The 14,235-nt window shown below is 32.5% G+C and overlaps 1 protein-coding gene across 3 annotated transcripts in view; it reads left to right on the plus strand.

Annotated features, from left to right (window-relative positions):
* Positions 1-13,849, plus strand: part of LOC127736513 (quinone oxidoreductase PIG3-like) — a 39,171-nt gene extending 25,322 nt beyond the window's left edge. For all 3 annotated transcript variants that reach the window (XM_052247079.1, XM_052247080.1, XM_052247081.1), the window contains exons 4-7: positions 644-856; positions 2,395-2,499; positions 3,337-3,428; positions 13,305-13,849. In XM_052247079.1, the coding sequence (XP_052103039.1) occupies positions 644-856; positions 2,395-2,499; positions 3,337-3,428; positions 13,305-13,499 (605 nt within the window). In that variant the 3' untranslated portion in view covers positions 13,500-13,849. The remainder of the gene's footprint in view (positions 1-643; positions 857-2,394; positions 2,500-3,336; positions 3,429-13,304) is intronic.
* The last annotated feature ends 386 nt before the right edge of the window (positions 13,850-14,235 follow it).

Below are 14,235 nucleotides of genomic sequence, written 5' to 3' on the forward strand. Positions count from 1 at the left end.
TAACCGAAGATGGAAATGGATAGTTTGTGTATATGTCGATAGAAGCTTTTAATTTGGTAATGAAAAGTGAATACATTTAGAACAAGAAATGTAAAATATCATTTTGTATTCCTCAACAGCGCCTGCAACAAGAGTATATATCTCCCAGTTGATACGATATTCTATAGATTGCATGTGTTTCCTATCATGATTTCCTTGATAGAGAGTTGCTGTTTTAATATACAAGAATGTAATGGTTAAGTTGAAGTCATTCCTTCAAAAATTATACGCCAACATGGTTTGGTTGACCGCTATGGAATTTCAATATCTATGTCACAGATGACTACGGGTAGTTATGTTCAAATTGTCGTGACCACAGCCCCTCTTTTCCCTCGATTATGACATCACCGAATGCGACTTTTTACCTGTCATATGTTAAACAACTGATGCCACTAGTGTAGCAGGAACTGCTTAGCCTTTCAGAACACATGAGTTTACTTGCGGATTTTCGTGTGATTCGTGTTGCTTAATCTTAAGTTTTATGTGAATATTTTTATGAACTAGTTTGTCTTTTCGTCCTTTTATTTATGGTCATTGTGTTGTCTGTTTTTTCTTCGACTATGGGTTTTTTATTGACCCCTGGTATATTCTTTCCTTTTTGTAGGTGGAGTTAAAGCTGGTGATACCGTGTTAATACACGCTGGCGGAAGTGGTGTTGGTACTGCAGCGACACAGTTATCTGTTCTGGCAAAGGCCAAACCTCTAGTAACAGCAGGATCAATCGAGAAAATAGATATGGCAAAGTCCCTTGGAGCAGTTGCAGGGTTCAATTACAAAGAAGGAGACTTCAGTCTAGGTGTGAAGCAATACACAAAAGGTACTATAAATTTTGATATGAACACATTTGTCTTAGATACATGATTTGTTTATGTTATTGGCTTTGAAAAAAATAACTGTCAGTAACTTCGAGTACTCTAAGATCTTTACTTAGGGTCTTTTTTGTTGTGGGATGTATAGATACGCTGCCACGTCCGGTCTATGCTTTCGTTAGATGTTTTCTGCTTTGTATCGATCTGATGAGTTAATCCCTTTTCAACTGATTTTTATAGTTTGTTCTTATGTTGTACTATTACACCACTGTCTCGGGTTAGGGGAGGGTTCGCGCCTTCAAACATGTTTAACCCCGCCACATTCTTTATGTGCCTGTCCCAAGTCAGGAGCCTGTAATTCAGTGGTTGTCGTTTGTTCAGTCTGTCATATTTGTTTTTCGTAAATTGTTTTGTTATAAATTAGGCCGTTAGTTTTCTCACTTGGGTTGTTTCATATTTTTCATGTCGGGACCTTTTATAGCCGACTATACGGTATGGGTTTTTCTCATTGGTGAAGGCCGTATGAGAGATAATAGATAGTTGTCTCATTGGCTATCATACCACATATCCTTATTTTCATATACAATTATAAAAGCGTATTTAAACATGTGAAATTGATTTTTTTATGAAACAATACGAGGACTTTTTTCAAACCTTGAACAACTCTTAACATGTGACTGGCTATAGAAATTAATGAATTTTATAGTCTTTCTACTAGAATAACTCTAATACTTTTAGATATGAAATGCAGCAAAATATATTATTGTCTCATGCACATGAACTACTTGGCATTTATTTTTTCTATGCTACAGTGCAATGTAGAAATTTAACTGGAAAATAAGCTTCGCGATTTTTGCTTAAGTTTGTTTTAGTGTCATAAAACTTCTGTCGGTCAGACCTAAATTGAAAAATTAAAGTTTTGTAATAGGTTAATAATGTAAATGTTATGAATGAAATCCGGGAACTAAGTCCTGTGTGTTCACGATATACGAGATATATTGAATATGCTTAAATCAAACATTTCGGCATGTAATTGTAATTTCATATGTATGCAAGTCTATACAACTATTGGCTCATTCGGATCGGGCGTATACATTGTGGTGGAAGATTCGATAAAGTCTAGTAGCAAGGAGTTGCAAATCATTACATTGTATGTTACTATTCTGAAAATTTGCTAGCAGATTTGTGATTTTTTTTCATTACTGCATCGAGGATACCCCATGGACTTACTGGAATGAGATACTGCATCGAGGATATCCAATGGACTTACTGGAATGAGACAATGCATCGAGGATATCCCATGGACTTACTGGGATGAGGTCTTCTCAATTTATTTTTTTAAATTAAAAAAGATGACATGGACGTTTACTGGATATTATTAAGGCCCCTTTTAGAGACACTGATCCCCTTGTTTATACATCTTTGGCCTTCACAATAAATGAAACGTAACAGAAATGTGCATCAAACACAGTTAATTTGGTACGTTATTAAATGAATATGATCTATGAGTACACAGTATTACCGTACTTTGATATGTATTTTTAAGATGTTGGAGTGAACCTGATATTAGACTGTATCGGTGAATCTTTCTACAATCAAAACATCGAGTCCATAGCAAATGATGGTACCTGGGTTGTTTATGGCTTATTGGGTACGTATGCTTTGAACCTAAGATGAAAACATGCAAACGAGCAATAACATTCATAGTTTCTTCTCCAAAACGGTTAGCAAGTTAATACATCGCCACCGATTTACAGTAAATACATTCAGATCACTGTTGATGTCGAAGTTCTGAAAACAAGCCACAAATCATAATCAATGGAATAGATTATTTTAGAGATCCTAATTTTAAACTGCACTTGCATGTATTTAAAAATATATCTTTAGTTCCTTCTTTTTTACCTACATTGTGTAAATGTCTTCTTACAGTATCGGGATTCCAATACATGGAAACAATTTCAGCAATTTACACATAATTGATGACAACAAGTGTGAGAGATTGGTTTCATACCATACACAGTTCAAATTTGTAGACCATTACTTAAAAAAACAAGAGTTTCCTGGTGTATAAATTAATGTCATCTGGACGACTTCTCCTGTCCGGCAGTAAAATCCTTAGGTGGTCTGTCGCAAGAAAGAAATTCTGCTTCTATACAAAATCATCTTTCTCCAATGTCAGTTCATACTTCATCCACGTGGACTTACTTTGTAAACTTATCTACTGGATTAATTGTTTTTTGCTATCGTCCTGAAATGCATGACATATTTGCAACCAGACGTTTTACAAAAATCAATCAATAAATCAATCAACCATATATAATTTTAATACCGATGCCATTTTTATATATAATACGTCCACTTTTTAGATCTTCAATTTTTAAACGAAGAGTTGATTTGCAATACGTAATATCCACAGATTACAAATGAACACTTGCGCATGATCGTAACAACCTATATTCTTTATCATAAATACTTTTAATTTTAAAAGGTGGCGGGAAAATAAACGCTGATCTATTGAGTAAACTGTTGAGGAAAAGAATAACTATTACTGGTACAACTTTACGTGTACGTCCAATAGAGGTGAGTACCAGACTACTTTTCTAAAATCTCAATCAATTAATTTATGAAGGCTCTAAATTGATATGCGTTTTTTATACGACCGCAAAAAAATTTTGTGGTCGTATATTGGTATGACGTTGGCGTCGTCGTCGTCGTCGTCGTCGTCGTCGTCCGGCGTCGTCGTCCGAAGACACATTGGTTTTCGCACTCTTACTTTAGTTTAAGTGAATGGATCTTTTTGAAATTTGACCATAAGGTTAAAGACCACAAAAGGAAGGTTGGGATTGATTTTGGGGGTTATTGTACCAACAGTTAAGGAATTAGGGGCCAAAAAGGGGCCAAAAATAAGCATTTTCTAGTTTCCAGACAATAACTGTGGAACGGTGTATGGATCTCTCCGAAATTATACTACAAGTTTCCATACCACAAAGGGATTGTTAGGATTTGCTTTGGGGGGTTATGGCTCAAACCGTTTAGGAATTAGGGGCAAAAAAGGGGGAAAAACAAGGTTGTCCTGGTTAATGGACAAATACTTTAGTACAAAACATAATTTAAAGCAGTGTAAGGGAGATAAATCAAATTCATCATTGAAATTATCTCCCTTACACTGCTTTTAAATTATGTATAAAGTAATGGTTAATGAACAATAAAGATAATTTAAAACAGTGTAAGGGAGGTAATCCAAATACAACGTTTTGGTTACTTCCCTTACACTGCTTTTAAATTATGTTTAAAGAAATGCATATTTATAAAGGAAGACCAGTAAAAATATCTGCAAATGTTGCATCTTTGTTTTTTACAAAAAAATCCATATGAAAGATTTGACACTATATTTTTAATTCTATTATAAAATAGATTAAGTTAGCACTATGGTAAATTTAAATGGGTAATTATGGTTGTCAACTCCATTGGAAATTTGAATTTAGATTATGACCATATCTTGAGGGAAAGAATTTTTTGGGGGAAAAAAAGGGGGGGGGGGATAAAAAGAAATTGTGGGGGGTCAATTTTTTCTCATTTCAGATTTCAGAAATTAAAAAGAATTATTCTTCAAATATTATTTTTTTTTCAAATTTCAAATATTGAAAAATTTCAAGAAGTAATCTTTAATTGCACAGTATGGCGCATTAGATTTGTAAAATCTTTGATCACATTTATTTATTTGTTATGCCGATTCTAACAGTGTATTTAGATTTTAAATTTTGGGTCCAGTTTTCAAATTGGTCTACATTAAGGTCCAAAGGGTCCAAAATTAAACTTTGTTTGATTTTAGCAAAAATTGAATATATGAGGTTCTTTGATATGCTGAATCTAAACATGTATTTAGATTTTTGATTTTTGGCCCAGTTTTCAAGTTGGTCCAAATTGGGGTCCAAAATTAAACTTTGTTTGATTTCAACAAAAATTGAATATATGGGGTTCTTTGATATGCTGAATCTAACCATGTATTTAGATTTTTTATTTGTGGACCCTGTTATCAAATTGGTTCATATTGAGGTCAAAAGGGTCCAAAATTAAACTTTGTTTGATTTCATCTAAAATTGAATTATTGGGGTTCTTTGATATTCCAAATCTAACTGTGTATTTAGATTTTTAATTTTGGGTCCTGTTTTTTAAATTGGTCTACATTAAGGTCCAAAGGGTCCAAAATTAAACTTAGTTTGATTTTAACAAAAATTGAATTCTTGGGGTTCTTTGATATGCTGAATCTAAACATGTGTTTAGATTTTTGATTATGGGCCCAGTTTTCAAGTTGTTCCAAGATAGGGTCCAGTATTTAAACTTTGTTTGATTTCAACAAAAATTGAATATATGGGGTTCTTTGATATGCTGAATCTAAACATGTATTTAGAATTTTTGATTATGGGCCCAGTTTTCAAGTTAGTCCAAATTAGGGTCCAAAATTAAACTTTGTTTGATTTCAACAAAAATTGAATATATGAGGTTCTTTGATATGCTGAATCTAACCATGTATTTAGATTTTTTATTTGTAGGCTATCAAATTGGTTCAAATTATGGTCAAAAGGGTCCAAAATTAAACTTTGTTTGATTTCATCAAAAATTGAATTATTGGGGTTCTTTGATATGCCAAATCTAACCGTGTTTTTAGATTTTTAATTTGGGTCCCGTTTTTTAAATTGGTCTTCATTGAGGTCCAAAGGGTCCAAAATTAAACTTAGTTTGATTTTAACAAAAATTGAATTCTTGGGGTTCTTTGATATGCTGAATCTAAACATGTGTTTAGATTTTTGTTATGGGCCCAGTTTTCAAGTTGGTCCAAGTTGGGGTCCAAAATTAAACTTTTTTTGATTTCAACAAAAATTGAATATATGGGGTTCTTTGATATGCTGAATCTAACCATGAATTTAGATTTTTTATTTGTGGGCCCCGCTATCAAATTGGTTCATATTGAGGTCAAAAGGGTCCAAAATTAAACTTTGTTTGATTTCATCAAAAATTGAATTCTTGGGGTTCTTTGATATTCCAAATCTAACCGTGTATTTAGATTTTTAATTTTAAGTTCCGTTTTTTAAATTGGTCTACATTAAGGTCAAAAGGGTCCAAAATTAAACTTAGTTTGATTTTAGCAAAAATTGAATTCTTGGGGTTCTTTGATATGCTGAATCTAAACATGTGTTTAGATTTTTATACGACCGCAAAAATATTTTGTGGTCGTATATTGGTATGACGTTGGCGTCGTCGTCGTCGTCGTCGTCGTCCGGCGTCGTCGTCCGAAGACACATTGGTTTTCGCACTCTAACTTTAGTTTAAGTGAATGGATCTTTTTGAAATTTGACCATAAGGTTAAATACCACAAAAGGAAGGTTGGGATTGATTTTGGGGGTTATGGTACCAACAGTTAAGGAATTAGGGGCCAAAAAGGGGTCAAAAATAAGCATTTTCTAGTTTCCAGACAATAACTGTGGAACGGTGTATGGATCTCTCTGAAATTATACTACAAGTTTCCAAACCACAAAGGGATAATTAGGATTTGCTTTGGGGGGTTATGGCTCAAACCGTTTAGGAATTAGGGGCAAAAAAGGGGGAAAAACAAGGTTGTCCTGGTTAATGGACAAATACTTTAGTACAAAACATAATTTAAAGCAGTGTAAGGGAGATAAATCAAATACATCATTGAAATTATCTCCCTTACACTGCTTTTAAATTATGTATAAAGTAATGGTTAATGAACAATAATGATAATTTAAAACAGTGTAAGGGAGGTAATCCAAATACAACGTTTTGGTTACTTCCCTTACACTGCTTTTAAATTATGTTTAAAGAAATGCATATTTATAAAGGAAGACCAGTAAAAGTATCTGCAAATGCTGCATCTTTTTTTTTTACAAAAAAATCCATATGAAAGATTTGACACTATATTTTTAATTCTATTATAAAATAGATTAAGTTAGCACTATGGTAAATTTAAATGGGTAATTATGGTTGCCAACTCCATTGGAAATTTGAATTGAGATTATGACCATATCTTGAGGGAAAGAATTTTTTGGGGGAAAAAAGGGGGGGGGGGGATAAAAAGAAATTGTGGGGGGTCAATTTTTTCTCATTTCAGATTTCAGAAATTAAAAAGAATTATTCTTCTAATATTATTTTTTTTTCAAATTTCAAATATTGAAAAATTTCAAGAAGTAATCTTTAATTGCACAGTATGGCGCATTAGATTTGTAAAATCTTTGATCACATTTATTTATTTGTTATGCCAAATCTAACAGTGTATTTAGATTTTTAATTTTGGGTCCAGTTTTCAAATTGGTCTACATTAAGGTCCAAAGGGTCCAAAATTAAACTTTGTTTGATTTAAGCAAAAATTGAATATATGAGGTTCTTTGATATGCTGAATCTAAACATGTATTTAGATTTTTGATTTTTGGCCCAGTTTTCAAGTTGGTCCAAATTGGGGTCCAAAACTAAACTTTGTTCGATTTCAACAAAAATTGAATATATGGGGTTCTTTGATATGCTGAATCTAACCATGTATTTAGATTTTTTATTTGTGGACCCTGTTATCAAATTGGTTCATATTGAGGTCAAAAGGGTCCAAAATTAAACTTTGTTTGATTTCATCTAAAATTTAATTATTGGGGTTCTTTGATATTCCAAATCTAACCGTGTATTTAGATTTTTAATTTTGGGTCCTGTTTTTTAAATTGGTCTACATTAAGGTCCAAAGGGTCCAAAATTAAACTTAATTTGATTTGAACAAAAATTGAATTCTTGGGGTTCTTTGATATGCTGAATCTAAACATGTGTTTAGATTTTTGATTATGGGCCCAGTTTTCAAGTTGGTCCAAGATAGGGTCCAGTATTTAAACTTTGTTTGATTTCAACAAAAATTGAATATATGGGGTTCTTTGATATGCTGAATCTAACCATGTATTTTGATTTTGGACATTGGACCATAATAGGTAAATTAAAAAAATTCAAGTTCTTAGACCACATTCTTTCTGTGTCAGAAACCTATGCTGTGTCAAATATTTAATAACAATCCAAATTCAGAGCTGTATCAAGCTTGAATGTTGTGTCCATACTTGCCCCAACTGTTCAGGGTTCGACCTCTGCGGTCGTATCAAGCTGCGCCCCAGCGAAGCATTTTATTGATTATGGGCCCAGTTTTCAAGTTTGTCCAAGTTGGGGTCCTAAATTAAACTTTGTTTGATTTTAACAAAAATTGAATATATGGGGTTCTTTGATATGCTGAATCTAACCATGTATTTTGATTTTGGACATTGGACCATAATAGGTAAATTAAAAAAATTCAAGTTCTTAGACCACATTCTTTCTGTGTCAGAAACCTATGCTGTGTCAAATATTTAATAACAATCCAAATTCAGAGCTGTATCAAGCTTGAATGTTGTGTCCATACTTGCCCCAACTGTTCAGGGTTCGACCTCTGCGGTCGTATCAAGCTGCGCCCCAGCGAAGCATTTTATTAAATTTTACAGATATCATTTGTGATAATCCTTCAGTTTTTTTGTTTGTGTTTTTAGATAACCTTGTTACCATGCTAGAGATGAAATCAAATTGTTCTAATTCATTTTCTTGGTAACTTTTCGACTAAAAACAAAGTTGAAAAAAAAATGACAGCCCAGGTCTTTGAAAGACGTTGTGATATATATTCACAACTTTTGTTAGACTCAGGGCGATTCGTAAACCCCACAACTCGTCTTATTCAAGATAATTTTGCCAAGACAAGACAAGACAAGACAATTTATTACAACTTAGGCATACGTATAGTGCTACAAGAGGATAACAATTATACATTAACAATTACATAATTATACATTTGCAAGCAAGACAAACAATAAATAAATTAGCGATATCATACAGTAGAATTGAAATATACAATATTTGGTTGATGTTTTTGCAATATTTTGAATTGCAACGTGAATAAAATTTTATTTTAAAATAAATACTACATTGTAACATGATACAAATTATGAAAATATCTTTTCTAAGTGTCTTAAAAACGTGCACAGTTTTGTTAGAACTGGCACGTTACAGTGTGACAATAGACCTATGAATTTTAATTGGGAAGGATTATTTGTGTAATATGTAGGTATATACTTTCCTCTTAATGACATAATTTGTTCATTGGTACATGTAAACAAATAATGACATTCGTCACCAATTGTAGTGACGGCATATACGATCCTCTTTTGGTGTATTTTTCCACCGACCAACTTCAATAGGGATTTTGATATTTGAACATCTAAATCTACTGTAGATATAACGATCTGTCACTTTAAGATTGAGTAAATATTGCTCTAAACAAAAACTAGTTTTGTAATGACGCATTAAACACACCTCTTGACGAGTTTGTTATATTGGCAAATAGACGCTGTCCGCATTGGTCAACTAATCTCTGTTTTATTTCTTTTTTTAATATCCGAACTTTTAACACCCTGTGCATTCCAGACAAAGGAAAATCCTGTATCATCTAATATTTGTTTCAGAGAAGATAGCCATTTAAATGAGTATTGACCTGAAGTATGCAAGTTATACATTAACTGATACAAAATCCCGGATAATTTGCTACTACCGCTTTGCACTAACCTTGACCAAAAGCAAAGTAATTTAGTTTTAATATTAATTATTAGCGGGAATCTGCCAGTTTCTCCATAGACCATATAATTTGGTGTTGTTGATCTTACATTCAAGACCCTCTTCAGGAAACTTAAGTGCACCTTTTCAATCATGTCAACATTCTCATGACCCCATATACCCGAGCCATAAAGTTAAATTGGAGAGACCATACAATCAAATAGTCGAAATTGCAGATCTGAAGGAATATTTACATTTCTTAACTTGTAGTATAATGCGTACAGTGCTTTTTGTGACTGTTCAGCCAGTTTTTTCTTTGATAGATTAAAATTGCAATTGTATCTTATTAATAATCCCAGATATTTATAACTGACTCTGTCCGTGAGCTGTAACTCCTCGCCTCTTAACATAAATCTCAGATTTCTTTTACGCTTCGCCTTCTCAAACACCATTACTTTTGTCTTATCAATGTTTTCATTTAGTTTCCAGTTAGCACAGTATTCATCAAACTTATTCAACACTCTTTGTAAATCGTCAGCTGATTCTGCCAGTAATATTGTATCATCAGCATATAATAATGAAATAATTCTAATATACATGCCAAGTTCACTTAGACAGTATTCATTTACCTTTTCTAAACATTTTATATCATGCTGAATAAAATAGCTGTCTAGATCAATAATGAAAAGAGCAAACAGAAAGGGCGATAAGTTTTCACCTTGTCTAACCCAACTTCGCACGGAAAGAAATTTGAACAACCTGAGTTGTGTCTAACACATGATTTGATATTAGAATAGAGGTTGTAAATAGAGTTAAATATTTTGCTTGTAATGTTACTAGAGATAAGCTTTTGCCACAGCCCTACCCTCCACACAGTACCAAAGGCTTTCTTGAAATCTACAAATGTACAGAATAAACGCTTTCCAGAGAGTAAATACAGTTGAATCAAACAATATAAACTAAATATATTATCAAGTGTAGAGTGACCTTTCCTAAATCCTGCTTGGCATTTTGAAAGTAATTCAATTTCATGTGCAAATTTGTCTAGTCTATTATTTAGTATAGCTGTAAATACTTTTCCTAAACATGATACCAGTGTTATACCTCGACACGAGTCTGGATCTTTAAGATCTCCCCTATTCTTATAAATGGAATTAATTGTTCCTATTGACCAGATTTCGGGTGTAGTCCCTGTGTCGAATACGAAATTGAACAACTTGACGTAAAGAGGTAAACATACAGACACTGAATTTTTAATATACTCGTTTCTTATCCCATCATATCCAGCGGCTTTATTATTTTTAAAAGTATTAATGACTTTGATAATTTCTTCGTCGGTAATAGGCCAATTTAAAATTTCATCAAACTCATTAGACCGTCAGTAGGTTAGGTAATTGAAACTCTCCCTCAATATTTACCTCACCTCCATTAAGCTTCTTCAATGGTCATACCTTACTTCTAGTGAAATTGAACTTTCCTTTTTTTGTTTCGGAGAAAATCTATTTAAAATTTTCCAAAATTCTTTCGGGTTATTTTTTGATATATTACGAAGCTCCTTTTCTGTCTTTAACTGATATTTTTTAAAAACAATTGCTTATTTCTTTTTTTATATTCCTTACTTGCTCTTTTTAGTGGCTTTTTCTTATTTATACTTTTCTGTTTATTATATTTATATATTTTGCCGAGTGAAATTGTTTTCTTTTCAATTTACATGATTTACCAAACCATGGTTTATAACCCTTTTTGACCCCATGAGCTTTTTTCATCGGACTTTTATCAACAAAAGTTCCATAAGAATCTTTAGCTGCCTGCGAGTAAAAATTTGTTAAACTAGTTATAACTCCGTTTATGTCATGATCATCTTTTTTGAAGGATTCCAATTCATTACACAAATCAAGTATTTTTTCCTCGCTCTTTCTTACATTTTCGATGAATTTGTGTTTATCCTGTTCCATCCATTTTATTGACGTCTTTTTATGTGAACTCTTTTCCTCTACTATTATATATTGGCCTCTGTTATTAGTTTGACATGTATGCGGTTGTGTACATCAGAGAATAATGCATCAAACAAAATAACCTCAAACTCTTCAATATTCTAAAAAAAAGATTTGACGAAACTATAAAATAGTCAATCAAACTATTGTCATTCGTGGTAGCCTTATCTGCCCCAGTCCTACCCGCTGTAATGTACAAATTATTTCTCTTACAAAAGTTTACTAATTTATAATCCTTATAACCCTGAGAATTTGGACGCACTTTATCTTCTGAAAATCTTTTTAGTGGAATTTTTAATGAAATTAGATTTTGGTAATCATATAAAAAAATCGATTAATTCATCGTTTCAATTTTCATCTAAAACCTCTACCAAATTTTCATCTGGAACGACAAAATCCAAAAGGGTTCCAGTTCTGGCATAAAAATCGCCAATAAATGAACACAACTGTTCATCATCTCAGCGTTACCATCTCCCTTTATTTTTCCTCGGAAGCATCTTTTGATGCATATCTGCTATTTTCTGGTGGTATATAAACACATCCGATAAGCATGTTTGATTGATTTGAAATATTATTGAGTTGAATCCGTAGAACAAATTCACAGTCGGTTTTGATGAACTTGATATTTCTTTCTATTGATTTACTATAAATGACTGAGATGCCACCAGATTTTTTCTTGATTTTTTTTCTACATTTTGAAAAAGAAAGATACCCATTGGGCAAAGATAGCATATCAAATTCATCAATTTTTGATTCAATACATACTAGAATATCGTAATTTTGAATAGTTTCAATGAATTCGGGAATAATTAATTTAGATTTTAAGCCACATACATTAATAAAAGACACTTTTAATCCCCCGTATTCATAGTTTAAAAGTTCAGTAGAAACCTTATCCCTTGTATCGGTGTCGTCCTACATATATCTATTCTCTGGAGGCATAGTAATTACCCTCCAGTCTGCTACGCTACACGTAACAGATGAGGAATTCCACGTAGAACTTGGAAATGTTCTATTCCAAGCTCGTTGTAGATAAAGCTTCGAAGCTTTTCTTCACAATTTTCATTTGGTGAAAACCTAACCTAGAGAAAATAAGATTGTTTTTCATTGACCTGCACCTTAAATCTAGAAGGCTATGATCCATTTGTTTGATATGCTCTTTTAGGTTGTAATTTTCTATTTGCCTTTCAAGTTCTTCGTTTCTGCTCTTCATATTCTCAATTTCTTTTTTGTTGCCCGAACACCTCTCAATGACAGTGTCAAGCAACCCTCCGATATCTTCCACACTTTTTTCAATTAATGAATTCCTTTTTATTAAATTCAATAAGGATGTTTCAATTTCGGTGATCTTGTTGCACATTTGACTAACCGAACCATTCATTTCATCTATCTTCGTGAGCTTATTCTTCAATTTCTGTTGCCGCTCATCTATTCTTTCCAGGATTATCAAGATTTTATTCATATTTGAAGCTCTGTCGGATTGTTCCATTGCTTTCTTGCTTTCTTTGATCAGCGATTTTGTGTTTAGAGCCATGTTGTACATTTGTGGAGGTTAAACAATGCCAAAGTGGAATTAACATTGATATAAGTAATATTAAATTTATGTAAAATGTACTATATGTTTTAATTGAGAATTGAATGCTACTTTTTGTAATTGTATTGGTCGGACGCGTTGACCTAATCACATTTTGTGTGAAGCTTGGAAGCCTTTAAATGTATATATCAGTGGCTCAAAAGTTGTTTCACTATCTAATTGGATCAATTAAATTTTTTTAAATCATAAAACCTGTTACTTATTTGGTATGAGCGGTTTTCTTTAATATGTTTTGTTTTGCCATTTCAGTACAAAGAATCGTTGGTTCAAAACTTCACACAGAATGCACTTCCGTATTTTGAATCTGGAAGACTAAAACCAATCATTGATAAAATATTTCCGCTCGAACAGATTGGAAATGCTCATCAGTTAATGGAGGAAAACAAGAACACGGGGAAAATTGTCTTGAAAATTCGCGAGGAAGATGGTAGAGATGAACTTTAGAATAAATTAAGTCGCAGCTATCTATAGTCAGACTGCGATACCCGTGTGATTCCCAATGAAATCAACTTGCTCGTTCTGCAGATTTCTGCATCTAAATGTATGTTGTAATTTTGATATGAAGGGACAAAAATATGAAATGCTCTAAAGTTTGACTCATCATTTTGGACAGAAATCAAATCGTTTGAATTTCAAGACGCTTTCATGAAGTAGAGTAGCGCTGACACATATAATCTAGAAGAAGCATGTTTTCATTCTATAAATATACTACCACGAACATGCATAATAAATGTAGAGCTAGTCAGATTTGCAGAACTGTTATGATTGACTTTGAATAAATTTATTTTTTATTATTTTTTTGAACAAATTGTTACTTGAACCTATATATACATTCTATGCGAAGTAGATATGGTATTTCTCTACTGTAGACAGTTAAAATGATAGTGTATCAAAAGTTAAAATGAATTTATGAAGTTAGTTGCTTTAATACACCTACGTAATTTGGTCTCTGGTGGATGTTTGTCTCATTGGCGGTACATATCACATCTCCTGATTGTTATTTTTATTTGAAATCCAATCTTTTGGCGACACACACTGGTGGTGAGCAACAATAATACTACGTATCATTAAGGATTTAATTAGGTGAAATTAAAAAATCTAGAATTTAAAATTGATACTATAAGTCAGAAGAACAAAATAAGCTAAAAATATTGATAGGTTATGAAGCTAACTTTCGAGA

The sequence above is a fragment of the Mytilus californianus genome, unplaced genomic scaffold (genome assembly GCF_021869535.1).
Source record: "Mytilus californianus isolate M0D057914Y unplaced genomic scaffold, xbMytCali1.0.p SCAF_31, whole genome shotgun sequence".
In the NCBI taxonomy this organism is placed as follows: domain Eukaryota; kingdom Metazoa; phylum Mollusca; class Bivalvia; order Mytilida; family Mytilidae; genus Mytilus; species Mytilus californianus.